This window comes from Stylophora pistillata, chromosome 1, assembly GCF_964205215.1.
Source record: "Stylophora pistillata chromosome 1, jaStyPist1.2, whole genome shotgun sequence".
NCBI lineage: Eukaryota > Metazoa > Cnidaria > Anthozoa > Scleractinia > Pocilloporidae > Stylophora > Stylophora pistillata.
The window spans coordinates 54828633-54853700 of NC_142519.1; the positions used below are offsets into that span (position 1 = coordinate 54828633).

A 25068-nucleotide genomic window follows, 5' to 3' on the forward strand; every position below is an offset into this window, starting at 1 on the left:
CACCCACCACTGACTATCAACCACATCAGGCCTAAAGTGCTACTGGCTTGTGGCACCAAAAACTAAAAGCCGTCACTTAAACTACAACACAAAAAACTGTAATGCGTGGTAAACCAACGCGTCTTTGGGATTAACTTGGTTTAGCAGTTTATCACTGCTTTCCATATATTAGATTATGAGCAGTTCCTCCTTTTCGGAAAAGTTCGTCGTGCGAGTCCAAAAAGCCGTTGCCGAATCGGTCCTTTTGAGTAAGTGGCCAAGAATATAGTCACATCATTTCTCCCAATGCCTTTCGTGGGTTTATCTGCTCGGGGACATTTTACCTTCGAGCGCCCGCGAAAACCGCCAGCTGCACAAACAAGTTTCTTTTAGTTATTATTTTCTTTATCTCTGTTTTAACTCACCTAAGTTGATCTGAAAATTGCACATTTTCTGTACTTCATTGACGCTTGCACACTAGCTTTTCTTATTACACAGGAATCTCTTATTGAAAGAAGGCAAGCTGATAATTTATCTACTATTCCTTCGTTTTAAAAACGGCTAGTGAACCGCTAAAACGGGTGCGGGTTTCAAAGATCATCGACATCTGACGACAGCTCTGGAAAATGGTGCGGTTCGAATTTAAAATGTTTGAAGAAAGGATATGATTAAAAAGGAGATTTGACTAAAACGAAAAGCCGAACAAAATAATAACAGAAGATCACACTCTAACTACTTTCAGAGCAGATCAAGAGAAAGAAATGACATGAGCCTTAAACCGTGATATTAATTTGTTTGAGTTTTCCAAGAGAAAACCATTAGAAAATACTTTACAGATACACTGAGTTAATTTCTGCAAAAATGACACAGCAGAAACGATTTAAAGAGGTTTTGAATTTATTTTTGTTTGATAATTACACTGGACTGACTCCCTATCACTTTGGTTGTTTGAAAAACTGATAAAAACATCATTTGAAAAGATAAATTTTGCCACGAACCTTATCCGGACCTAAATCAAAAATTTAATCTAAAACTTTATGAAATTAAAAAACCACCACGAATTCGTTTCGAGTTAGGTAAAGCATCGCAAATTTAGTGAAAAATTCAGTTGTTTTATGTCGTCTTGGTCTCATCTAATTGTAGAAAAAAAATATATAGAAGAAAGGCTTAGATCCTGCTTGGATTAAATGAAACTGTTATGTAAATTTTTTTTGCTCAGAAAGGCACGTCAAGTTGTGGGCCGACAATCATCGTTCATCAGAAACAAACTTTGCACCTGTTTCACCTTAAACGAGTTTCGCTCGAAAACTTCAAATGGCCGAGTGAAGGTCGCAGTTGGAAGCTCTTTTAGAAATAAAAAACAAACCGTAAAAGTCCCGCAGAAACAAAGAATCATTTCCCTCAAGCTGTTTCGTCGTTGGGTTAAACGCAGGTGTCAAAATTGCCCCACAGTCTGCGTAAACAGTCGGCGCTCAGAACAAGGACGAACTCATCTGATCCCTTGAAAGCCATCAAAGTTGGCCCAGTAAACCATTTAATCAGTTGACTTACTGCACCGCCAACAACAAAACACAGCGCTGATTAAAATATATTTCAGGTAAGTCAGGAGAATATTTAAGTTGTTTTTGAGTCAACCCGCTCTATTGCCTGAAATGGCAAAAATTAGTAGGGGGAAACAATTGTTTTAACCAGGCAAAAGAATTCACGGCGACTCAGATTCGGCGCGAAAACGATAGCCGACTGCATAAACTTAATTAATCGAACGACTGATAAATCGACACACTCTCGAAACAGTCAAAGACATTATGTAAATTGGATCTGAAGATTCAGGATATCTTTTTATGATTTCAAGCAGTGGTTTTACCTTTTTGTCAAGAGCGAAATGGAGACAAAAGATTCCTCGCCGGCTAACGGGCTGGATGTTTGGGGAAAAAGGAATCTGAGTTGGTCCTTTCATGTTTATCTTCACGACGTTTACCTTCGGAGAGCCTTAAGTGATAAGCTGAAACTGAAGTCGAGAACAAAGAGTCTGAAAACAGTGTAAGACTCTAGCATAACTTAACTTATGAATGAACGGACGGCTAAGAATTTTGTAGCTTATTGCAGTTAAGTTTCAAGAGGAAATTAAAGGCAGGCAAGCTAAATGAATTGAGAATTTATCAAGGAAGCCGAGGAATATTTCAAGCTGAGGCAAATCAGCGAAGCTGCATTGCAGGTGCACTCAGAAAAAACAACACGAAAATCGTAACATACAATGTATCATTGAGATCTCCTCTGCAAAATTAATGGGCAACATTGAAAAAGACGCTAAGAACCGAATAAATAAATATGATTGTGTAAAATTGGAGCTGTTGGAGGAATAGCACCGACTCGTTCAAACGAAGTAATGTCGTATTCCCTTGAGTTTATTATTAAAAATTTGAATCGGTAACTTGAAACTTAAGCGGCACCAAAATAAGTTATACTTTGCCGGAAATTAAAGTTGTTTTCTCAAACGCATTGTTTGGCGATTGTATTGCTTTGAAAAATGAATAATTTCGTTTTGCCACGAAATGGAAACAAGAAGTTATAGTCTGCCTAAACAACAATTGCTTTTATCCTTCTCAATTACCACTTACGACTCAGAACACTAAATGACAAAAACTACGAAAACGATACGAAATACTGTAAAATGTATGCCATGATCTTCACTAATACTTTCGTTTCTTCGTTTTCACTCAAAAAGAAGCTGCAAATCGTGTGATTCGCATCACAAAACGCCTTGAGTTAAAAAAAAAAAACACTTGCTCAGAAAGAGAGGTGTCTTGTTTTTCCTTGATTAGAAACAAACAACCTCAGTTAATTAGCGCCTCATTGGTAGCCTCCTGATAATTTCCGATGCTATACGAAAATGATTGCAGAAAACTTCAACAAACAGATTGCAGCAACTGACTAGACAACTTCCATTTCCTAATTCGTGCCAGAAAGCGCCAATTTACTTTTAGTTGATTTTACAGTCTTTAAACCAAAGTTATACTTTAGAATTCATTAAAAATCTAGCCGAAAAAAAATAAAGGTTATTATCGGACGTACCGTATCGTTTGCGTATGGATTTTGAATTAAGAGTACTCAGTCAATAAATTCTAGCGTTTTGAACTACATAGCGATTGTCATTCACACCTCTTAAGTTAGCAAATAAATTTTTGTCCTTAGACAGTGAGCAAGTTTCTTCTTTTTTTTTTTTCTTTCTTTTTCTTTCTCGAGTGGCTGAGTGTGCGAATTAGTTTGTGTCATAGTTTGTGTCATAGTTTGTACATGGCTATCCTTAAAATAAAGAACAGGGAACAGAGGAACAGGAAAGGAAGAACGGGAAATGGGAAAAAATCTTTAAAATGGGGAATTCTTTAAAAGCGGGAATCTTTAAAAGCGGGACTCTTTAAAATAGGGAATCTTTAGAATCGGTTTTAAAATCGGGAGTGTTTACATTTGGGGAATCTATAAAAGCGGAAATCTTAAAATGGGGAAATCTTTAAGGGCTAGAGCTTTATGTGTAAAAGCGGGAATCTTTAAAACGGGGAATCTTTAACTCGGGGAGTCTTTAACATGGGGAATCTTTAACAAGGGGAATCTTTAAAAGCAGGAATCCTTAGAAGCGGGAATCTTTAGAAGCTGGAATCTTTAGCAGCTGGAATCTTTATTAACAGGGGAATCTTTTAAGCGTGAAATGTAATCGACCAATATGTGTAAGTGAATCATTACTGGTGACGCAAGTGAAACTACTACGTGCTGGTGGAAATCCCGCCTCAGGGTTGAAGTTTGCTCGACGCGTGATAATTTTGTTTTTGGTGGATGGCAGTAGCACTCGACATTTATCTTTTTTGAACAATCTAAAGGATAAGGCTCTGTTAGCAATTATGACTGAACAGCGTTTTCCGTTATAAACCGGTGAAAAGGATAAGAAGAACGCTTTCAATATCAATGCAATTACTGCACGAGTCGTCTGCTCGAAGTCCAGAATCTGGCAGCTTGTCTGATTAGTCGTATAACATTAATGGATTAAACAGAGACATTTCAACTTGCTATTCCCTTTCCCTTGAAAGTAAACACCTAAGTTATCCATTTTAAAGAATCCCACTTTTTCAGATTCTCCATTTTAAATATTCCCGCTCTTAAGATTCCTCATTTTGAAGATTAAACTTGCCAAATTATTTTAGATTTTTTGCTACCGAAGCATAAATTAAACATTGTCAATAACACTTTCATTGGTAATATGTAACAGATGGATCATGATAAACCTTGTAGTTCCTCCGTATTTGGTGTATGTTTTAGACGCAAAGGAGAAAAAGCTGGCTGTATCATTATTGATCGAACTACACCACAGACTAAACAGAACAGCCTCCACAACTAAGATGTCGATTGCTGGCTTTCAGGTAACTAACTAAAATGATTTCTCCAGAGCCGCAAGTGGTCCAACCAATATGTGCATACAAATTATAAAAGTTACTGTCAATGGTTATTTCGTAGTGTACCAAATGACTGAAATAGAATCCTTCATCAAAGTACATTATGGTGTTACGTCAATTTGCAATTAGAATTCCCCATGCACAGCAATTTCACATCAAAGCCAATTAAAAATCGTTTGAAGTTAAAATGGCCCCCTTCAAAGTTTGCAAGACTGACGTATATCGATAAAAATTAATAGTTTTTGGTGCTTTTGACAGCCGGAAAACCCTGAAGAAATTTAGCTGCGGTTTATACGTGACATGCATGTGTAATGATTTGAAATTGGTTTTTAAGAGCTCATTTGGGGAAATTTGCAGGACATTCAATTCAGCACCGCAATGGTTTTAGTGAGGACCGCGTAAAACCAGATAAAAAGTGCCACGACACTCTTTGATTATCCAGACAGATTCTACTAGAATAATTGAAATCCAGAAACGATCCAGGTTTTAGGTAAGTTTGCATAGCATGTGTTTACTCCCCATCAACGAACGATACTGGTTCAGTCACCCTAGCTCGTGAACAAAACGAACGAAAAGAAAACTTTGTTGTGATATGTTAGGAGCGCAGATATCTTGAAAAGAGATAGGTCACCACAAATCTCTTGCCTTAATTTTAACACTTAAGAAAAAGTAAGATGTTTTGAACCATCATGGCCTGGACTAAAACTGCAACGCCGTCATTTCGTTAGGAATCAGACACAGGTCTACAGAAAAAAGCCGCGAGTTACATCGAAAAACTGGAAAATTCAAGAGAATCAGTTGATATTCCCCTGTGATAATACATTATTCATCATACTCTTTCGTGCATGCACAATGCTTGCTTTACAAATTTTCGGCAAGCTTCCAGCAATGCTTTACTCTCAGGTATACATTAGCACCAAAAAAACTGAAAATGTTACGTGGTCGTCCAAGATGAATTTAAAATGATTTTCAAGTAAAGGCATGAACCCAAGTCGATGTATGCAAGATGACTGTTGCCTTTTTTTTCCACCAAAGAAAATAGTTTCATTCAAATAAAGATCGTGAATAGGCCGCCGGCTAAACTGAGAGAGGAAACACAAAAGCGCCGGCACAATGAACATGATAAACTATTTACCCTTTCATGTGAATGGTGTCATCTGATGTTTACAATTCGTGATAAAACTTCCTCTAATTTCTAGAAAAAAAAAACACGAAAAGTTAGATCTTTCAAATCAATCTATTTCACGAAGTAATTCACATTTCGTGTATGTAAATACGATGAATGTCACGGAAATCAGTGCTCTGCGTGAAAGCAGCGTTTGAAACCCATTGTTCAGTCCAGGAGTTTGAAGAATGAATGCGTAACACTAGTTTTGAGCAAATACAGGAGAGATAGCGTTTAGCAAATATTTACATACTGACATGTGACGGTAACAACTGATGTAAATTCAAAACACGAAGAAAGCATTTTTCCTCCAAAACGTAAGTATCAAGTTGCGAAGCTCATATCTTTTCTGTAAATCACGTCGTGTCAATCGAATGTGTATTCAATGTTGATTTTACGGAAGTTCGGTACTTAATACTTTTAGTAATACTAAATTACACAATGATGCAGAGGACACCTTTTCAAAGTTCCAGCAAGAATTTGTGCCCATTCTCATCAATGGCGATGCTTTAGAAGTGGTAGAAAATGTAAGCTTTTGGGTCTTGATATCTCCAATAATTTGACCTGGAATACCCATATTAATGAAATCGTTAAAAAAGCCTCTAAGAGATTATATTTCTTGATTCAACTTAAGAGAGCCAAGGTTGCTCGTACTGATCGAGGGCTCTTTTATTCTAGTTGTATTAGATCAATCATGGACTATGCAGTACCGGTTTTTCACTATAGTTTGCCTAAATATTTAATGCGAGAATTAGAACACGTACAGAAGAGAGCAATGTCCATTATCTGTACTGGTCATAGCTATCATGAGGCCCTGGATATTATGAAATTTAAAGAATTAGTCATCCATCATGACGAAATATGTGAGTCACTTTTCGACAAAATTGTAGATGACAACAATCACCGTCTTCAAAAGTTAATACCAGCAACACATGAAACTACCTACTTGTTAAGGCGTGCGCGACCTTTTAATGTACAACGCTTCAAAACCATTCGTTTTAAGAATAGTTTTATTATTTCCTCATGTCTTAAAGCGAACTCATTTTAGCTTTCCTTTTATTAGCCGATTGAACGTTTTTTAATAACTAAGTAGTTAATATCTAAATTAGTTTAATTTTAAAATCTGTATTATGTGAGTAAATACGCAATTCAGTTTTTTAACTGCTATGTATTTATGAATATATAAATAAACTCCAAATAATGGTTGAATTCGGAAACAGTTGAGGCGCTCGCTGCCTCAAATAAGGACGTGATCCGTTGGAGGAAAATACCAATATCTTAATCAAATGAAATTCGTATGTTTTTTTTTATGTTTTGCCAAAAGCATATTTTTAACTTTTTTCCCTGCTTTTCTGTTTAATTTATTCGATTTTTTTTTTTGTTTTTTTGCGATTAGTTATGAACGTCAAAAGGAAACTGGTCAATACAGAAATTCACTGATTTTAAAATAGTGTACGTTTCGGCTTTTAACCGCGTCGCGCACTGTCTGCCTTACTATTAATCTCCACCATACGACGTAATTTCGGCGAAAAAAACCCTACTGGATTGTTTTTTTTAATTCTCATCACTTGCCTGCTTGATTTTGTATGGATAATGTTAGGGGAAATTCTGTCTCGGTCACTCGAGGGAGTTAAAGGATTAACACCAGTCGAAGAAAGAGATATTTTTTGTATTGATTATATCTGCGTCTACAGACAAAAAAAAAATAGTATTCGATCGGGCTTTAATCTCACTTCGGCAACCTTAAAGTTTAGCATCTGTACCGAAGTCCTTTAAGAGTCGAGTCTACCATTTGTGGTCGCTAGTAAAAATGGCTGAGCTGTTCTTACTTCAGTATCATGAAGTTGTCACTAACTCAGAAGCAGGGACTACAAATGGAATTTTGTCTCATTTTTGTCAAACTTCAATTTCAGACTTGTTGGAGTTTGTACACCCTTTGTTAGAGGATCACAGCCATGGCAAACCCGACGGTAGCCACAACCATAAACTCCACAATAATCCACAGGGCGGAAATGCAACCATTTGACTTCACTGTGAGATTCATATCCACATTTTTACTGATTGTCATCATAATTCTTACTCTTCTCGGGAACTCACTCGTCATCCGGGCGTTTGTCTCTTTCCGGAAGTTGCGCAACGTGACCAATTACCTCGTGGTGTCCCTAGCAGTGACGGACATCCTAGTCGCGATGTTTTCCATGCCGGTTTGGGCAGCGTATCTCTTAACAGGACGACCCTGGATTTACTCCTTGTGGCTGAAGAAGATCTGGCAGTCGATGGACATCTTATGCAGTGTGGCTTCCATCTCACATCTTCTACTTATCAGCATTGAGCGCTACATCTGTATCTCTTCTCCGCTGACCTACCACAGCATTGTGACCACGCCCAAGACACGTGTAGCGATTTGTGCAGCGTGGTCCTTTGCGCTAACCATGACCATCATCAAACTGATCACCTGGGATATGTCATTCTCAACCGCATACCAATTGACAGCGTTTTCGCTCTGTTTTGTTGCGCCTGTGTTAATCATGAGTTACGCCTACATTATGATTTTCAGAGTTTCTCGTACACAGGCGAAGAAAATGCTGCTAAAGATTGGAGAAAAAACCAAAAAGTTCTGCCTACCAAAGGAGCTGAAGGCCGCTAAGACGCTGGGGGTGGTAATGGGGGCTTTTGTGCTTTGTTGGTTCCCATTCTTCTTTCTGAATTTCTTTAACGCTCTCTGTCGGTAAGTTTTGTGATTTGTGAACTCCATGATAATACATAATTCCTCCTCGCAAATTCTAAGCCCCTATGGGGAATCGAACTTACGACCACCGCATTCCACTCTCCTTACTCTCAGTTAAGAGGCCAGTCATTATTTCTCGCCTGGCAGGGGGAGGATTTGGTAAAGAGGGAGATTTCATGGTTTTCAGGGGGGGAGGGGGTCATTTGTTGTCGATCGAGTATGAAAGGGGAACTCCAGAAAAATGACTCAATTAACTTTCAATAAGGCGGTTGTTCATAAGAATATTACAGAGCGTCATGAGGGGACCGAGATCCTCCGACTTCCGTTCCGGCGATAAAAAGTGACTGACGATGAGTTGTAACGTAATGTACGTCCTCAACAAAACAATGCGTGACAGACCATGTAATGACTCTCACTCCCTTTGATTTCAGCGCATGTCCGATTCAAATGGAAGCTGTAATGGTGGCGAAAGCGCTTCATTACTTTAATTCAGTTCTCAACCCAATTATCTACGGTCTAATGAACAAGCAGTTCAAGACTGCCTTTAGACATCTCTTCAGCGCAACATACTCTAGCGTGACGGGAAAGGCACAGCCCGTGACAAGGTCAGAAATCGATAGGCAACTATCCAGCATCAGAAGTTGGGGTTTGACATCTCTGAAAAGCAGGTCATCCACTAAAGAAAAAAGGAACTCTGTAACTACGGAACTGTGTAATTGCCCGGACAAAAGTACAAAGACAAGCGTGTGAAACTTTTGTCCGAAAGACATAGACATCCAACATAGTACTTTAACATAAGCCATGAGAACCCAAAATATGAATAAGGAAACTTCACGAAATGCGCTGGTTAGAATGATTTAGTTGAATACAAAAGAAGAGGGGAAAAAAGTGCCGATTGACATGCTATGATAGAAAAAAAAATAAAGTACTTTGTTTTGAATCATATTATAATGGATGCCATGGAAGTTTTGACGTCGCATTTGAAAAAAACACGTGACTTTAGATTGTTGATTTAGTCTTTCAAGTTGTCGAGAATTTATAAGGGACTTTATTAGCTGAAGAAAACCTCGATTTAAAAATCAATTCATATTTTCAGTGAGCATTTCGCGATTGACTGGATGTGGTAATCGTCTCTAACAGCGGTACACCTTAACTTCGGCATAAAGTATGTGAGCCGCTTTGTGTTCTAAATAGAAACTTAATTTATTCTCGTGGTTTTCGTTCACTGGCCACGCAAAGTTTCAGTTTGGTGTTTTCAAGTTGTAGTCTTGCAGAGGACGACTAAGAAAGGTGCAAAGTTTTAAAACGCACGTGCTGTATTACTGTTCTGCTCATTAGATCTTTTGTTTTGCCATTTCCTTGTTGCCGTCGCCGTCGTGGTTTGCTAAAGGTCTCTATTTACTGTCATCGACAACAGTCCTTTTCAGATCTATCCTCAACTGGACAATCAGACTACACGATGAAATGCAAATCCGGGTTTCAAACCTTTAACCGCATTTCATTTTCACCTCCGCGAGGATGAACCATTCGAAAGGTGAAGAGGAAAGAGAGAGGAGGAGGTCTGGGTGTTGGGAAAAAGCAAAAACAAAAAATAGTTTATTGGAAAAAAATGTTTGTATCTTCCAAAATTCCCATTCTCCGCCCCCATTACTTTTCTGACGGACAATTCGCCGCCACTGAGTAGACGTAATAATTGAGATTCTCAACAAAGCCCGAAAGCAAACAGTGTCATTTACAATACGACAACTGAAATTTCTTCTTTAATTTAATCATGAAAATATACATTAAATTATTCCAACTTTTTGCCAAGTTGCACAAGTATTAGATAAATATAAACGAAAAAATGATAAACACTGAACACTGTACCTAATACTAGCATACATATAAATGGAAATGGTAGGATAATGTTAAACGTACAGGCAATGTCTACACCAACATCGAAAAGTGGATAAAAGGTCCGTATATTTACGGAGTAAATTGTTGGTTAAATGTATAACTTTTGAATAAAACGTATAATCCCGACCATTAGGGAACTTAAGCAGTCAGGACGGCAACGCCACGCAAGACGTCGATTAAAAAATGAGTTTCTACTTTTAGTTACAATTTCGAAAATGGCTGCAGGTGTTTACCGTTTCATAGGGCGCCAGACCTCAAAATCAACTAAATGCATAAAAGTAGCGTTGAGTTCCAAATGTAAATTAAAATAATTTGCCGCCGCGGTTCCGGTTCGCAGACGACGCAAATTTTGGGGATTTCACGTTGTTGTTTTGTAAAGGACGGCTAAGAAATGTTCAAAGTTTTAAAACGTAAGTGCTAGGCTATTGTTCTGCCAGTTAGATCTATCGTTTTCCACGTTCTCGTTGCCGTCGCTGTCGTGGTTTGCTTAAATTCCCTATTAATAGCAACACAGCAACGACGAACCCTTTCACCCCCACTAACATCAGTATGCATATTCTCTATACTTTCTCCACACATTTCCTTTGGTACTAACAAGGAGATTTTGTGTCACTGGCGATCATTTCTTGTATTCCCATGACCTCAACGAACGATTCAGCTGTTTTACTGTAAGGAGAAATTACATGCTGATCACTCTTACGGTGGAAAGGTTTAAGCCAAAAAGGAAAATATGCACACTTTGTTAAGTAATGATATCATGTGAATATAACTGGACGGACAAGTATTTCATAGATAACCGAACAGAGAATAATTATGTCTATGAAGGAGAAAACGACTTAAAACTTTAGATAATTTCTTTGCTTTCGACGCAACTCCCCAAGAACGCAAACATGGTGCTAAAAAGAGCGTCTCAGTAGAGTTATCCGACTGCCGTAAAACGGCTAAAAATATAGCCACTGGGCGTCAAAAATTCCAAATTTTAACTGTCAATCGCGAAAAAAAAAAAAAATTCACCGTTACATTTTTCTTTTAATCACGATGGAAGGAAGTTAACCACTAGCCGTAAAAATGGCAACAATTTCAACCTTTAGCCGTAAAGCCATTACCCCAATCAGACCCTCTTTAAGGTGGACCATTTGAACTGAAATTACTGCCTCTATGCAAATTCTACAATATTTATGAATGGCCAACTTTTGAAGGGTATACCAAGTCTTGAAGGTCCAGTCTTATGTAGATATACATGATAATATGCTTAGATCCTATTTAAACATTTTCCCGTATCGAAATTCCATTCGACCTAGCTCTTCATCAAGAAGCTCTTTCACCTAACCTATTCTTAACAATTATTCACGCTGGCAGAGGTAAATTTTGACCGAGCCGCGAAGGGGTGAGGTAAATATCCTTCATTATTATATGGCTGTGTCTCACAAGGACTGGGAACTACCGAATTCACGAATTTGATTGGCTGAAATTAATATTGAAAGCGGTCAAGATTTTCCCATCTAGACCGGCATCTAGACCGGTCTAGAAAACAAAGGTACAAAGAATACAAAAATTGGCATATAAGACACAGCCATATAATAAACATCTTATTAACCGAGCTTGGTCGGTCTGTATGGGAGAATCTTGACCTCGGTCGCTGGTGCAGACCTCACTGCGTTCGGTCTGTACCGGCGACCTAGGTCAAGATTCTCCCATACAGAGCTCCCGCTCGGTTAATAAGAACTTATAATTATTCGCCTCCATTGAGATGAATAATTGTTTTAGGGTATACCACACATAAACCAAAAATAGTTTTTTTTTCCTCTCGATTGACCGAAAAATAGTCGGAAATCAAACTACTCGTGGGCGATTCTGTCTTTTCGGCTGCTCGGAAGTGAATAGTACTTGCCAATCACGTCCGAAGTAGCCAATCAGCTTGTGTGAAAAGGGCTATTTACCTGTGTGATACATTCTAAAAAACCTCAAATGGTTTCCTTTGATGGCTAAGATTACCACGTGAAAGAGTGTGCATGCAAACCTATTTGCTGAAAACCCTCACCTCTTCCCATCGTTTCAAGGTTAAAAGAAAAAAAAAAAAAGATTACAGTAACAAGTTCAGAAAAACCTCCAGAACTACCAGAAAATTTTTGCTATTTATATGAAAATCTGATTTTCATATTTATTGTAAATATACTTAAACTGGTTTAGGGAGTATTGCGGGGGTTGTTCTCGCAGTCTGCGCCAAATTGCTTTCGGCGGGAACATTTGCCACAGCAACGGATTGATTGTCCTTTATTAAAACTGGAAATTTACGAACCTGAAAAACTATCTCTCCACTGGGTTGATGTGCTTGTTGAATTTCCACCATTGTGCCTATGACTCTTTGATCAGCATCACGGCCAGGGGTTGTGTGGCATAGCTGCGGAGCTTGGCCGGCAGTTACAAAACTGCTCAGCATCGAAGATTTGCGTTGCTCTACTTCAATAGTTGACGATGCTACAGTAGGCCCCAGGCTGTGCAAATTTCCGTGCGATAAAACAGCGACTGAGGTCGCTCTTAAACAGTGGTTGGTGAGATGTGGCACAATTCCAGCTCGTTTGCTCATCTCTTTTAAGAAGCAGCTTAGAAATGTCTTCCCGATAGGTGAGGGCGAATACCAGACGGTGTCTTTGGGGTTAAACCTTACGCTGTGGCTATCTTTGGGCCTTTGAAACAGCACGTCAGAGGCAGGATTCAGACGTGCTAGGTAATTTTTCAGCGTTTTTACTGGACATCTCTCGGATCCAGGTACCGCAAACATCTTTGTATCAGATTCCACTTCGTCATCCGGGTCGGCGGAGGTGGTAGATGGTAAAGAATACGTCATTTTTCTGTAAAGCTCAAAATATTCCACTCCTTCACCACTCACGCTATGAACAAGCATGTCTCGCTTCAGAAAACGTTGCTTTTCCCGTCCCCGCCGACCGAAATACAGCCCCACATAAAACCATGCTGTACGCTGAAGCTGCGACGGATTTTTGCTATCAGCTGGCCCGAGTTGACCGCTATTAAATAACTTTTGAACATGTTCCCTTGTCATAGCTTTCTTGTGAACAGTAGCCTCTATTTTTCCAGATAATTTCAGGTCTTTGACGAAGGCGCCGAGGACTTTGTTTGCTTCTGTAAACGCCGCATCGGCGATGACTGAGAAGGGCTTATTGTGTGGGGGCGACCGAAGATGGCGGTCAATTGCTGATCGAATGGATTTCAGTGAAGTCGCTTTGTAATAATTGCCGTCTTGTTTTCTTGCTGAGGTGTAGAAGGACCTCAAGCAGACATTTAACTCTTCTTTCGACATTTCCTCAATCGGTTTTGAGAATTTAGCGCCACCAAGGCTCGCCTGCCATTCTGAAACAAAACATTATAAATGTTGTCACTTGAGACGGCTCGACAAACGTTTGTAGTACAACGTATCAAATTATGGTAAAACCAAAACTCACCGTAAAATATTTTCATTCCAAACTTTGTGGCTTTCACTGTTGACTTCGCTGTAGCATTGTCTAATAATCTCTGTATTTCTTCGGGCGGTAATTCTGCAAATCGATTGCTTGCAGCCGCCATGGCTTTCTCAAAGATAAACAGGCTTGAAAGAAGCGAAATTGTCAACACGAGGTTGTTTTCCATATAAGGTGGCGGCGAAGCATATGTGCCAATAACCTGTTCAGATGTCACCCAATTAAGAAGCAGGACTGTCTCGGAGTTAAATCTGTAATTCACTAAATATCTATTGTAGTTTTGAATTTGATTTGGTTTGAAAATTCACTGACTCGAATCGATAAAAAAAAATGGGACTGGCAAATCATTCAAGATATAAAATCCAAATTCACGACTTGTGTTACGAAAACAACGTTTGTGTCAATGAAAACCGTAAGGTTTTATTGTAGTTCGCCTTATTTTCCTATTCATTGTAAACAACAGCGTATTTGCATACAGAGGAGCATATGACAAGATAACTCATAGATATATTAGCCAGTAAGAAACCTTTCAAAACAAAAGCAATCAAAAGCGGCGTTGCTGGAGTGGTTATTTGTTACCGACAAGGAAGGATAACTCATTTGTCATCTATCAATCTTCTTGAAGAAATAAATTTCTATTGCAAACCATGACAGGTCTGTTCACTAAACATGTTTTCAGATAATTCCTTAATAATTCCTTTAAGCTCTTCGAGCTTGTGAACAATCAATACGTAATTTTGAGACATACAATATAGACAACATAACTTGCAATTGTCACGCAACCTACAGTCACACTGTTTAGACCGTTGTGTGACAAACCAAAGCAATAAATTAGGTCAGATAAAATTTAAACTACTGTAACTAGCCTTGCCGAGGAAGAGAACTAATGAGAGATATAAAAAGAAGATTTAGTACTTTTTTCCTATAAGAATGTTGGTTTCGAACCAACCTCCTATTTCTTATGCTTCGAAGACTTCCGATTTTTAATATTGCCCAAACAACAACTTTCATATTTATATTGCGCAAAATACATACAACATATGATCAAATGTGCATTGTATGAAATTAAATTATCGACATTAATAAGTTATCCAGAATAAATAAAAATATTATAAAAAGGCAATGGATCTATAAAAATATAATATATACATAGTATAAAAATAGTCCTAGTAAAAAGCTAATCTAAAAAGATGGGTCTTAGTAATCCTTTGAACCTATTAAAATCATGCTCATTTCGTATTTGTGATGGTAACCCATTCCACAATTTAGGTGCCGCAGCTAAAAAAGCGCGGTCTCCTTATGTCTTTTCAGTTAAAGTTCTTGGCGTTTGAGGCATGCTTCCCATTGCACACGATGTTAAATTGCATCTCTTTTCTTCCTTTTGGCTAATGAGTTATTGTAGATATACTGGAGCTTGTCCATCATCGCCTTAAAAGTAATTGTAATAATCTTAAATTGAATCCTAAATTCTACTGGAAGCCAATGAAGGGTACGCAAAATTGGTGAAATGTGATAAAACCTTGGAATCCTAAAAATAATTCTTGCTGCGGAATTCTGGAGCCGTTGTAATTTTGCTATTTGTTCAGCTGGTAACCCATATAGAATACTATTTAACAATTATTCCACGAGCGCGCGTTGGATATGAGATGATAGATAGCCAACGAGGCGCGTAGCGCCTCGTTGGCTATAATTATCTCATATCCAACAAGCGTGAGTGGAATAATTGTTTTATTAATAAAAAAAGACGCCCCCAAGATATTAGACAAATCTTCTCGACTTTATTTTGTAAGAAGAAACCGGATATTACAATGTACAGATATTAGATTATGGTATATTGGCTCATATACCATAATGGCTAAGCCAATAAAAAGTCTTGAATCGCATTATTCAATGATCCAGATTTTAATAATATAGAATATAAATGGAATAAATATTGCCCAAATTAGCAACCAAACGCAAAATCTTTGATCAAATTTTACATGCCGACTTACATTATATTGGAGGAGTGGTCTGAAATTTGGGAAATCTTAGATGAGTAATATCAGGGGATACTCCCGGCCCAGTTTCAGCGAGAGCTTATTCCATCTAGTCACCCTCTAAAGCAAATCGTGCGCGAGTTAAGATAAGTGGTAGATTTTATAGGAAAATTCATTACTTGACGAGGGAATTCCGCGTTAGATTGCACGAGAAAACCAATATCGCACGAATCACGAAGCGATGAGCGCGATATCGATTTTCGCGTGCAATTTAACGCGGAATTCACGAGTCAAGTGATGGATTTTCCTTGAATCGCATAATTGAAAAAAACAAGGAAAAAAACAGAAAAAGGAATTACTCATAGTTGTTATGTATACGTAGATGCGAAACAAAATCACCTAGCTTCGTTTTCAACTCGCAATTCCACGCTAAAGACCTCGCTTCGTTAACCAATCAGAATGCGTGATTTTATTCAATCATGCGATTCCTCAGAGAATATGGGTGGATAAGAAGCCAGTTTCTCGAAGGAATGATATAATCTATCAAAAATTTTAATTGTTATTGTAAATTTTTTTTCAACATCGAGTGATTCCATCGCATTTTTTTTTCTGCTCATAAAAATATGTCCTTAATAAATTTTTCAGCCCTTTGTATGTTCCTAAGAACATACCTGCTTAAAAAAAAATAGCCATAGTCGGTTAACAGGCAGTAGTTTCTGAATGCTTGTACCACGGATCCACTTCATCGTCACGCGAGTACAAAAAATTATCGGAAAAAAAATCGATGTTAAATCTGATTGGGGCCAACATTAATTTTTTTTCGCTGAATTTCTTTTAACTCGAGCGACGATTTCGCCGAAAAGGAAGGACTGCTCGTTGTTTTGGCTCAACTGTACAACTTCGTTATTTCGTCAAATTGATTATTTAATGGGTCGATCTTTCCACTTTTTTGAAAATCCTTTGTTATTTCAGTTGTTGTGATCACTTTTTGGAATGGAAGATTAACAGAGTGACACCGCAGTCTATAGACACCCCTAATTTTTCCTTCATGCAACAGCTGCTCGTGACCACGTAAGAAGTTTTCTTTGAAAACCTTGATTGCGAATTTGAAAAGGCCCGAATTTTTTCCAGCAAAGCAACAACCACAAAAGAGGTCTTGAAACTTTTCTGAACATCTTACAGCGGTTGGTGTTTTAATCCTACTTGTTTGTAACCTCATTGAAGACGCGATAAGTTTGTTGAGATCGGCCGCTATGCGAGTCCATCTTGAATTACGACCTGGGCATTAGATTTGGAGCAGAAAGTCTGGAAGACTGCAGTTTTGGTTCCAAAGGGTACTGCAACACTTTTAATCGTCCATTATAGCATTTGAAGAAATAAATTACATTGGAGTTGCATACATAATACTCGCGTATTTCAGGAGAACTATTTCAAAGAAGGTCAGAGAGGAAATGGACGCCCTATTTATCATTTCGGTGTTATAGTGAAATCCCAGATTTCACGACTTAAAACAATTCGGATTAAAACGTCGTGGTGACGAAACTAACAAAAAAAGAGAGAGTTAAAGCCAGCTTCGTTTGTTTATTGAAAGAAAAATTCGAATCAATTCAAAATCTATCTCCTTCATGGCAGTTTTCTGGGGTGTCACGCAAAAATCTCATTGCTTATTGTAAATTTGTTCTCAACATTGTGTGATTTCATTGCATTTTATTTTTTGCTGTACATAGTGATATGCCCTTAATAAAGTTTTCAGCCCTGAATAATTTTTTAAATACATACCAGCGAAAAATATGGCCATGGTCGGTTAACAGAGAATAGTTTCTTACTGATACGTACAGCTCTCTATTGCGAGGATCGTGCATCATACGTATCTACAACCGCAGTTCAAAATATATGAACTTCATATATTCATTGTATCTGATTTATCATCGCGGGTTTATTACGAATCAACTTAACGGCCTGCTCCCAGTTGGCTTGTTAGCTCGATTGGTAGAGCGCTGCACTAGTATCGCAGAGGTCAGTGGTTCGAATCCCGTACAGGCCTGATTTTTTTCAGGTCTGATTTTCGCTATGGCATAAATAGCGCTCTCTACTGCGAGGATCGTGCATCATACGTACATACAGTGTAGTTGGCTCTTAAAAGTTCAGCTGCTCATGGCCAGTTAAGAAGGGTTTACGGTAATTTGCGAAACGAAACGAAACAAGGTTCGCAGAAAATTTCTTAAGGCGCTCTGCTCCCGAAAATTGTCTTGCCAGATAAAGCAAAGACAGGCTTACAGACACGGCAAGAAATTCAAGTATTCCCTCTCTTCGAAAACTGTTCTCGCTAGATGCCTTGTTTCGCAAAATACCAATAACGGCCGGCTTATAGTATTTTGCGAAACGAAACGAAACGAAACGAAACGAAACGAAACGAAACAAGGTTCGCAGTCAACTTCTTTTGGCGCTCTGCTCCCGAAAATTATCTTATTAGATAAAGCAAATGCCTTGTTTCGCAAAATACTAATAGCGGCCGATTGGTACTCGACGAAACACGATTCGCTGACAAATAAACTATATTTACTGGCGCTCTGCTTCCGAAAATTATCTTGATACAGATCTTGTTAGGGAAATAGGTGACTAATTCGTATCAAAGAGGAATACAAAAATCTGCCCTTTGACATTGCTGTAGAATGTCTACCAGTTCGTATGTATTTTTTATATTGTTATTAAAACCTACAAATTTTTTTAAATTTTTGCCAGAGGCTTAGTCCAGTGGATAGGTTTCAACAATTTATATTTTGCGACCCTTGTTCTCTCTTGTCCTAGTGTACAATTATTTACTATTCATTCTCACGCGAGAGAATGCGTGACACTTCCGTTCTAAGTCACATGTATCAGATTTTATGGTGTTCCCTATCTACGTTGCGATCAGTGTGTTATTAGTGTTGAGGATTTTCTTGGCGCTTGAATATGTTAACCAATATATTGTGCCTTAAGTGTCGCAACATAACACACGATCAACCAACATAATGCAATTAAAGGATACTGTTTTGTTCTTGATGGTGTTCGTAATACTGCAAATGGCGGGAAATAGTATGCAATGCAAATGGCTGCGTAACAATATATTTCGAAGAGAGGGCAAATTTTTCGTGTCATTTCTAAGGCTGCATTTGCTTTCTATCGCAAGATAATTTCAGAAGCAGAGCGTCTAAAAAAATGGTTAGCGAACCTTGCTTCGTCGCCTACTAATCGGCCGTTATTGGTATTTTGCGAAACAAGGCATCTAGCGAGAACAGTTTTCGAAGAGAGGGAATACTTGAATTTCTTGCCGCGTCTGTAAGCTTGTCTTTGCTTTATCTGGCAAGACAATTTTCAGGAGCAGAGCGCCCAAAGAAATTGTCTGCGAACCTTGTTTCGTTTCGTTTTGTTTCGTTTCGCAAATTACCGTAAGCCGTTAAGAAGTTTTCATTGAAAACTTAGGTTGCAAATTGGAAAAGGCCCGAATTTTTTCCAGCAAAGCAACAACCACAAGAGAATACTTGAAACATTACTGAAAATCTTACAGAGGTTAGTGTTTTAATCCGAATTGTTTTTAACTCCATTGAAGACGCTTTTCATAATTGTGTTGAGATCGGCCGCTATGCGACTCCATTTTGAATTTTGAACTGAGCATTCGATTTTGAGCAGAAATTCTGGAAGGCTGCAGTTTTGGTTCCAAGGGGAGTACTGTAACAACTTTATTCATTTACTATAGCACTTGAGAAAATAAATCGCATTAGAGGCTCATACATAATACCCACGTGGTTCAGGGGAATTATTTCAAAGAGGGTTAGAGAGGAAATGGACGACTTATTTGTCATTTCGGTGCTGAAGTGAAATCGCAGATCACACCGCTCAAAACAATTCGAATTAAAACGTCGTGGTGCAGAAATCAACAGTAAACGGGAGAGTTAAAGCCAGATTTGTCAGTTTATGCAGAGAAAAATTCGAATCAATTCGAAAACTATCTCCTACGCATAAGTTTTTTTTTAGATGTCACGCAACGCTTCCCCGAAAGAAATGTTGCAGTGGGAGGTTGCGTGACATTCCAAACAGCGGCTGCGTGCGAAGGAGACTATACGAAATCTTGTCTGTATCACTTAAAAAAAAGACACCTTTAAGCCGCCACTTTCAATTACTATTCTGCACATGCAATTCATTCAGACTGAACATCAACCAGAGACAATGTCTGCAGAAGACAATGTCTGCGCGTAAATTTGCTATTTCCTCAGGCAAGGCGCATACATACACTTGTTGAGCCATCTTACCTTCAATTTTTAGCGGTTCCAAATTTCAAATTCAATCTAACATGCGCGAACTAAATTTCCACTGATGGAAGTGCTGCGCATTTTAAAACTGCTATGAATTTTCCATAATCATCGTAACCATTCGACGTTTTTTTTTTCTATTTTTTTTAACATCTATGATTTAGGGGCAGTTCTGATATGAGGTGGAGAACACAAGTAAACGAAAGCTGATAGAGCTTTAAAAGACAATTGCTTTCTGTGAGTCACTATTTTTCTCCTTCGTTTTTGTTTGTTGGATTTTTGCTAGTGACTACGGTACTTCACCTTAAAGGAGAGCATTTGATGCGAAAATTAAAGTCTTGAAAGCTTTTCTAAAATCATTGTTCTTGGCAGTGTATATTATGGGATTTATCATTGAATTACCATAATGCATCCACTTGGTCACCAATATCACTTGTGGATTGACAACAGGACAGTGCTTTGGCTCGCATAAACTGTAAATTATGTTTATCACAACAAATGGCAGCCAACATACCACAAACGCGCCAACAACAACTCCCAATGTCTTAGCAGCTTTGAGCTCCCTTAAAAAGTTATAATGACTCCTTGGGTACTGCACAGGCGTTGTTGCGTGTATTTGTTTCACGTGATATAGCGCCACTTTCAGCACAATTGAGTATGCAGTGATTATTACCAGCAGTGGAACGCAGAAGCACATGATTATAGCGACGAGGTTGAAAATGCGCTTAGCGTACATAAAGAAGCCTGCAGTGGCCATGCATGAAGAATAGATCCAAGCGCAGCATATGATAAAGATCGCTCTCCGTGAAGTCATGATAACAGAATAACGCATGGTCGTTACGATGGAAAGAACCCGATCAAAACTGATCGCCATTAAATTCATGATGGATGCGGTACCTATTAGAATGTCCACCATGGTCCAAACACGTGACAAGTCTTCCTCAAATACCCACACGGGTCCTGTTAGGAGATATACCACCCATACAGGTATAGAGAATAACGCCACACAGAGATCAGTGCATGCTAATGACACAACAAAGTAGTTTGTCACTGTACGGATCCGCGCGAAGCGTGAAAACGCGACAACGACGAGAACGTTTCCAAATACTGTAGCCAAGATAAGAACAATGGTGAATGTGGCAGTTCCAATGCGAAATTCGTCAGAAAATTCTCTCAGAGAGTTTGAAGATGAATTTGAACGGTTACCGTTTGCCATATCCGGCTATCTTTTCCTATACTTTTTTTTTATCCTGGTTTTCTTCTCCTTTCTTCTTTCAGTGGCCTTTTTTGTCAATTTGATCTGTCTTGCGGGATACGACCGGTGAGTTTGAGACGCTGTAGGCAAAATGTAAGGTAGTAAGGGCTTTCTGCCTTTGTCAAATCAATTGGAAAAGTGCATCACGCATTACTACGTAATATAAAACCTTAAAACGCCCGTAATGTCTTAATCTGAGACCATGATGGACAAGTTAACCAAACTGACGTCCAAATTTCACTCGCAGAGAAACATTAATGCGTAAGAGAAGACCTCAAAGTATATTTAATGTCTATAAGTGATGTTATAAGTCAGACCATTTCAAGAAAAGCACTTAATGCAGAACACTCAAGGCTGGATTAAAAGCCTTAATCTCTCACGACATCACATCTGTCACCAATAAATTGAGTTTCTTCCGAGAACGCTGGGACTCATGAATGCATACAATAAAACCCTCAATTAACATTTCACTTGTTTGTAGGCGGTTATTTACAATCCGGCGGAAGATTCATTCCGAAGCCATTAACTCGTCCTCTAACCGTCTCGCACGCTATCACCAATGTATGCTTGTATTTTTTTGTGTGAGCAATTTGAATTCAATGTTCTAAAAATTTTCCAATCTCATTCCATTGTTTTTTTTTAAATGTGGTAACGTTGTGTCAGGCTGTAGATGTGAAATTACCGACTATCTTTCAGTTTCAGTGCAGAGGATTATACGCAATCAAGAGTCTTTTCATCACTGTCAATTCCTTTTAACCTTGAGAAAGCTTTCAACTGCGGTAAGTTTTGCTTTTGTTATTAAGAAAGAGAGTTAAATTTCTTGCTTCCCCGTCGATGTAGAATCAAATTGCGATTGGCATTGACGCGAGAGGCTCCCTGCTCAGTTGGAAATGAAAGAGTGTTACCCAAATTTCCTGCTTCTCCATGGCAGTAGAATCAAATTGGCGTGAATTGGCAAGGCAAGGGAGAGATTCCGTGCTCAGTTTGAAATGAGCCTTAGAAGATAAAGTTCGTCGCAAGATGAGATGCAGAGAAACCTTCTCCCCTCATACATCCTGGCCAAATAAGTCTCCCCAAACAATTCTATTGAAATCGTTGCAAAACAGATCGATCTAAATCTGGAGTTGATTTCGATAGCAAGAAATGTTAAAAAGACTACGCCTGCATTAAAGCAACTTTCAATTGAGATCCGGGACTGCCATGGTTTCGCTTTACTTTGCTCTGTGATTGGTCCACAAAAAAACGCATCACCTTATCAACCAATCAAATTCCAAATTAACTACAACAACGAATTGACCGCCCGCGTTTTCCCGCGCTTTACTGAGGCAGTTTGCTTGCCTTAAATTCTCATTCGGTCTTCCGAGTATTTTCCTTTCTTTTGATTGGCCGTCGTAACAGCCTTGGTTTTGGTTTTACGACACTCACTCGAAAAGCGCCCTTTTTACAAAAAATTTAATTAAATTTGGCGAATTTAAGTTTCCTGTGAGTTACAGCAGGAAAAACAACTATTTATAACCTTTTCATCGTATTCGACTGAATTGAAATGCGTTGATATCAATCATCGGCTGAGCTGTTATTCTTACTTTTCCTATTTGTCTTGAATTCATCGAAGTGATCTGTGCACATGGGAGGCTGGCGTTTACCTGAAGGGAATATGATTCATTGAGTTGACAAGCATTTGAATCCATTCTAAAGCCGAAAATCCCGTAATCGTTAATGGCTTTCATATAAAAATAATCTCAAATTACTTAGGCTTCACATGCAAGGACAATTTTTAAACGGAAATTTATTCCGGTAATTGTGTTGTGCATGCTGTTTGTGGGATTACAGCCGACATGAAATTGTTTAATAACTACTCTGTAATCGTCATGTTCCGAAAGATCATCCATCATTGTAAAAACCGAAAAAAAGGAATAAATGAAGAAACAGATTTCAAGACGATGAATAGAGAGAAAAAGAACAAAATAAGGCAGATGTTCGGGACATATAGAAAGCGAATTTTTTACGAGCTAAGAGAAAAAAAAGGAGACTGAGTTCTTGGCAACTTAAAAGCATGCAAACAGGAACTTAGAGCTCAAACAGCTGACAGCGAGGAAATTTGTAATTCTTCGTTTAACCTTCCCGTTCATTTTTTACTCCTTTTGTGATACCAAAGCATCATTATGTAGAATTAATTCAACAAACGCGAAGAAAAAAGCGTTCATTTGGAACAATTATCTTACACCAGGCCTTTATGCTATCTCGGATAAATCGCCCTTTTTCGCTCAAACTGTTCGAGTCAAACAGTTGGACACTATATTTTTTAGGGAAAATTCGTCAACACCGAAGAACCACATTCAATTTACCGTTGACACCATCTCCGATTTGCGACAAAACCGCAGAAGAACGTTTACTGTTGAATTGAACCCTGAAAAACAACTGCTTCCATGCTCGGGTTGGTACACAGGCACGTGCTTGAAGGTAATTCCTAATTGGAATTTCACCGAATATGTACCTTAATCGGAAAGATTTTGCCATGAAATTAGCGCCTTTAACAGTTATTTTTCATTTCTTCATTTCTTCTTCAAATTAACTCAGTAAGTTCTCAGCTATTTCACATATTTTCCTCAAAACGTCTTAGTCTTATCACCTTGCTGATCTTGAGCTTGAATTCCTGAATAAAGCTGCTTTACATATTATCGACAACTTAATAATGTTTAAAGTAAAGTTACCTGAACAAAATATTAAAGTTGGACGAATTGAACGTTTTAATTGTTTTGCAGTTAATTGTATTCCATAAATGTAAGATTCGTCGGCGTATTTTATCTATGCAGGTACAAGATACTAAACTTGTATCGTGCCCAGTTAGACATGTAAGATATCTTTTATGTGTACGTTCTAAACTTGTTTCAAATCAGTGGTACTAAACAGGAAATGTTGCAAGCAGATTGTGCAAACTCGATTTGTCATGCTAAAGCGATCGAAAGGGGAAAAAACGTTCTAACGATTTCAGGGAAAGCGTTTACTCGCTAATTGGATTGTGTCATGTAATTTTTAGCATAGGGCCTTTAACATTTCAACGATTACTCTTGTATTGCTTTTATAACCTTTAGGTTCATTTTTACCTACCGGTCTCATAACTTTGAAATCTTATACCATGTCGTCAAACTGTTCAAGGCCGGCTGACATGTGAACTCATATGCGGAATTCATTTCGTTTGACACTTTTTAAGTTTCCACAAGAACAATAACTTATGAGAATGTAATTAAACAAAAAATATTAATTAAGCATGTATGTCAGGAAATTTGTCACGTTAAATGGACAGTTTGCAATTTTTCAAAGAAGAAAATTCAAATATTTTTACCTGTATTTTCCGTTAGCACATGTAATGAGCTACAAAAACCATGGCAACACAACATTTACACAAAACCGATCATTCATTTGGACAAAGGTATTGTACCAGTTTATCCAATCTAGTTCTGACTTTTCATATTGCATTGAAATTGGAAAACACTAATTAATAAGACTGGCCTGATCAACAACAGTCGTAAAGAAATGAGAAATTTTTCATCAAGTTTTCAAAAGAAAGATGTTTTATCTTTCTCTCGTTGTTCACTCATCTGTCAGAAAGATCTTAACAAACTAATTGCATTTCGAAAATCAAGTTTTTAATTACAACATGCAATTCGGATGAGCATTAAAAGCTTGGAAGGTTACAAAAATCAAATAATACCAGAAATGTAACTGATTCAAAATTCCTCAAATATCAATGGAAGATGTGGTTTAGAATTTCGTTTACTTTTATTGCTAACAACTTTTTTAAACATTTGAAATTACTTGAATAATGCAAATTTTCAAGTAACGTATTCATCTTTGGGCAACT

The 25068-nt window shown here is 38.1% G+C and overlaps 3 protein-coding genes across 6 annotated transcripts; 1 reads left to right on the forward strand and 2 right to left on the reverse strand.

Annotated features, from left to right (window-relative positions):
* Positions 1–14: 14 nt before the first annotated feature.
* LOC111320921 (putative G protein-coupled receptor No18) lies at positions 15–9672 on the forward strand. 3 transcript variants are annotated; one of them, XM_088763105.1, is made up of 6 exons: positions 15–248; positions 1199–1576; positions 4288–4388; positions 4779–4911; positions 7500–8314; positions 8746–9672. In XM_088763105.1, exons 5-6 carry the CDS (start codon positions 7542–7544, stop codon positions 9062–9064), a joined length of 1092 nt encoding a protein of 363 aa, XP_088619231.1. In that variant the 5' UTR covers positions 15–248; positions 1199–1576; positions 4288–4388; positions 4779–4911; positions 7500–7541; the 3' UTR covers positions 9065–9672. The 3 variants fall into 3 exon arrangements, with proteins under 3 accessions (XP_088619231.1, XP_022779391.2, XP_088619236.1); XM_088763110.1 differs by lacking the exon at positions 15–248 and having other exon boundaries at positions 1073–1576; XM_022923656.2 differs by lacking the exons at positions 4288–4388; positions 4779–4911.
* A 380-nt stretch (positions 9673–10052) lies between these two features.
* On the reverse strand, positions 10053–13838 carry LOC111320919 (uncharacterized). Of its 2 annotated transcripts, XM_022923652.2 has the most exons (3): positions 13672–13838; positions 12510–13579; positions 10053–10876 (listed from the first exon to the last, which is right to left on the reverse strand). In XM_022923652.2, exons 1-3 carry the CDS (start codon positions 13790–13792, stop codon positions 10874–10876), a joined length of 1194 nt encoding a protein of 397 aa, XP_022779387.1. In that variant the 5' UTR covers positions 13793–13838; the 3' UTR covers positions 10053–10873. The 2 variants fall into 2 exon arrangements, with proteins under 2 accessions (XP_022779387.1, XP_022779385.1); XM_022923650.2 differs by having other exon boundaries at positions 10053–13579; positions 13672–13837.
* Positions 13839–15444: 1606 nt separating this feature from the next.
* LOC111320925 (beta-2 adrenergic receptor-like) lies at positions 15445–24367 on the reverse strand. Its single transcript, XM_088763200.1, has 2 exons — positions 24315–24367; positions 15445–21286 (listed from the first exon to the last, which is right to left on the reverse strand). Exon 2 carries the CDS (start codon positions 21165–21167, stop codon positions 20256–20258), a length of 912 nt encoding a protein of 303 aa, XP_088619326.1. The 5' UTR covers positions 21168–21286; positions 24315–24367; the 3' UTR covers positions 15445–20255.
* Between the last annotated feature and the right edge of the window lie 701 nt (positions 24368–25068).

What these genes read in the sequence shown, in the direction of transcription:
- LOC111320921 (XM_088763105.1), top strand. Translation starts at nt 7,542, where the DNA reads ATGGCAAACCCGACGGTAGCCACAACCATAAACTCCACAATAATCCAC. An exon ending in TTCTTTAACGCTCTCTGTCG is followed by an intron (nt 8,315 to 8,745) that starts GTAAGTTTTGTG and finishes CTTTGATTTCAG; the next exon opens with CGCATGTCCGATTCAAATGG.
- LOC111320919 (XM_022923650.2), bottom strand. Translation starts at nt 13,792, where the DNA reads ATGGCGGCTGCAAGCAATCGATTTGCAGAATTACCGCCCGAAGAAATA. An exon ending in TGGAATGAAAATATTTTACG is followed by an intron (nt 13,580 to 13,671) that starts GTGAGTTTTGGT and finishes GTTTTGTTTCAG; the next exon opens with AATGGCAGGCGAGCCTTGGT.
- LOC111320925 (XM_088763200.1), bottom strand. Translation starts at nt 21,167, where the DNA reads ATGGCAAACGGTAACCGTTCAAATTCATCTTCAAACTCTCTGAGAGAA.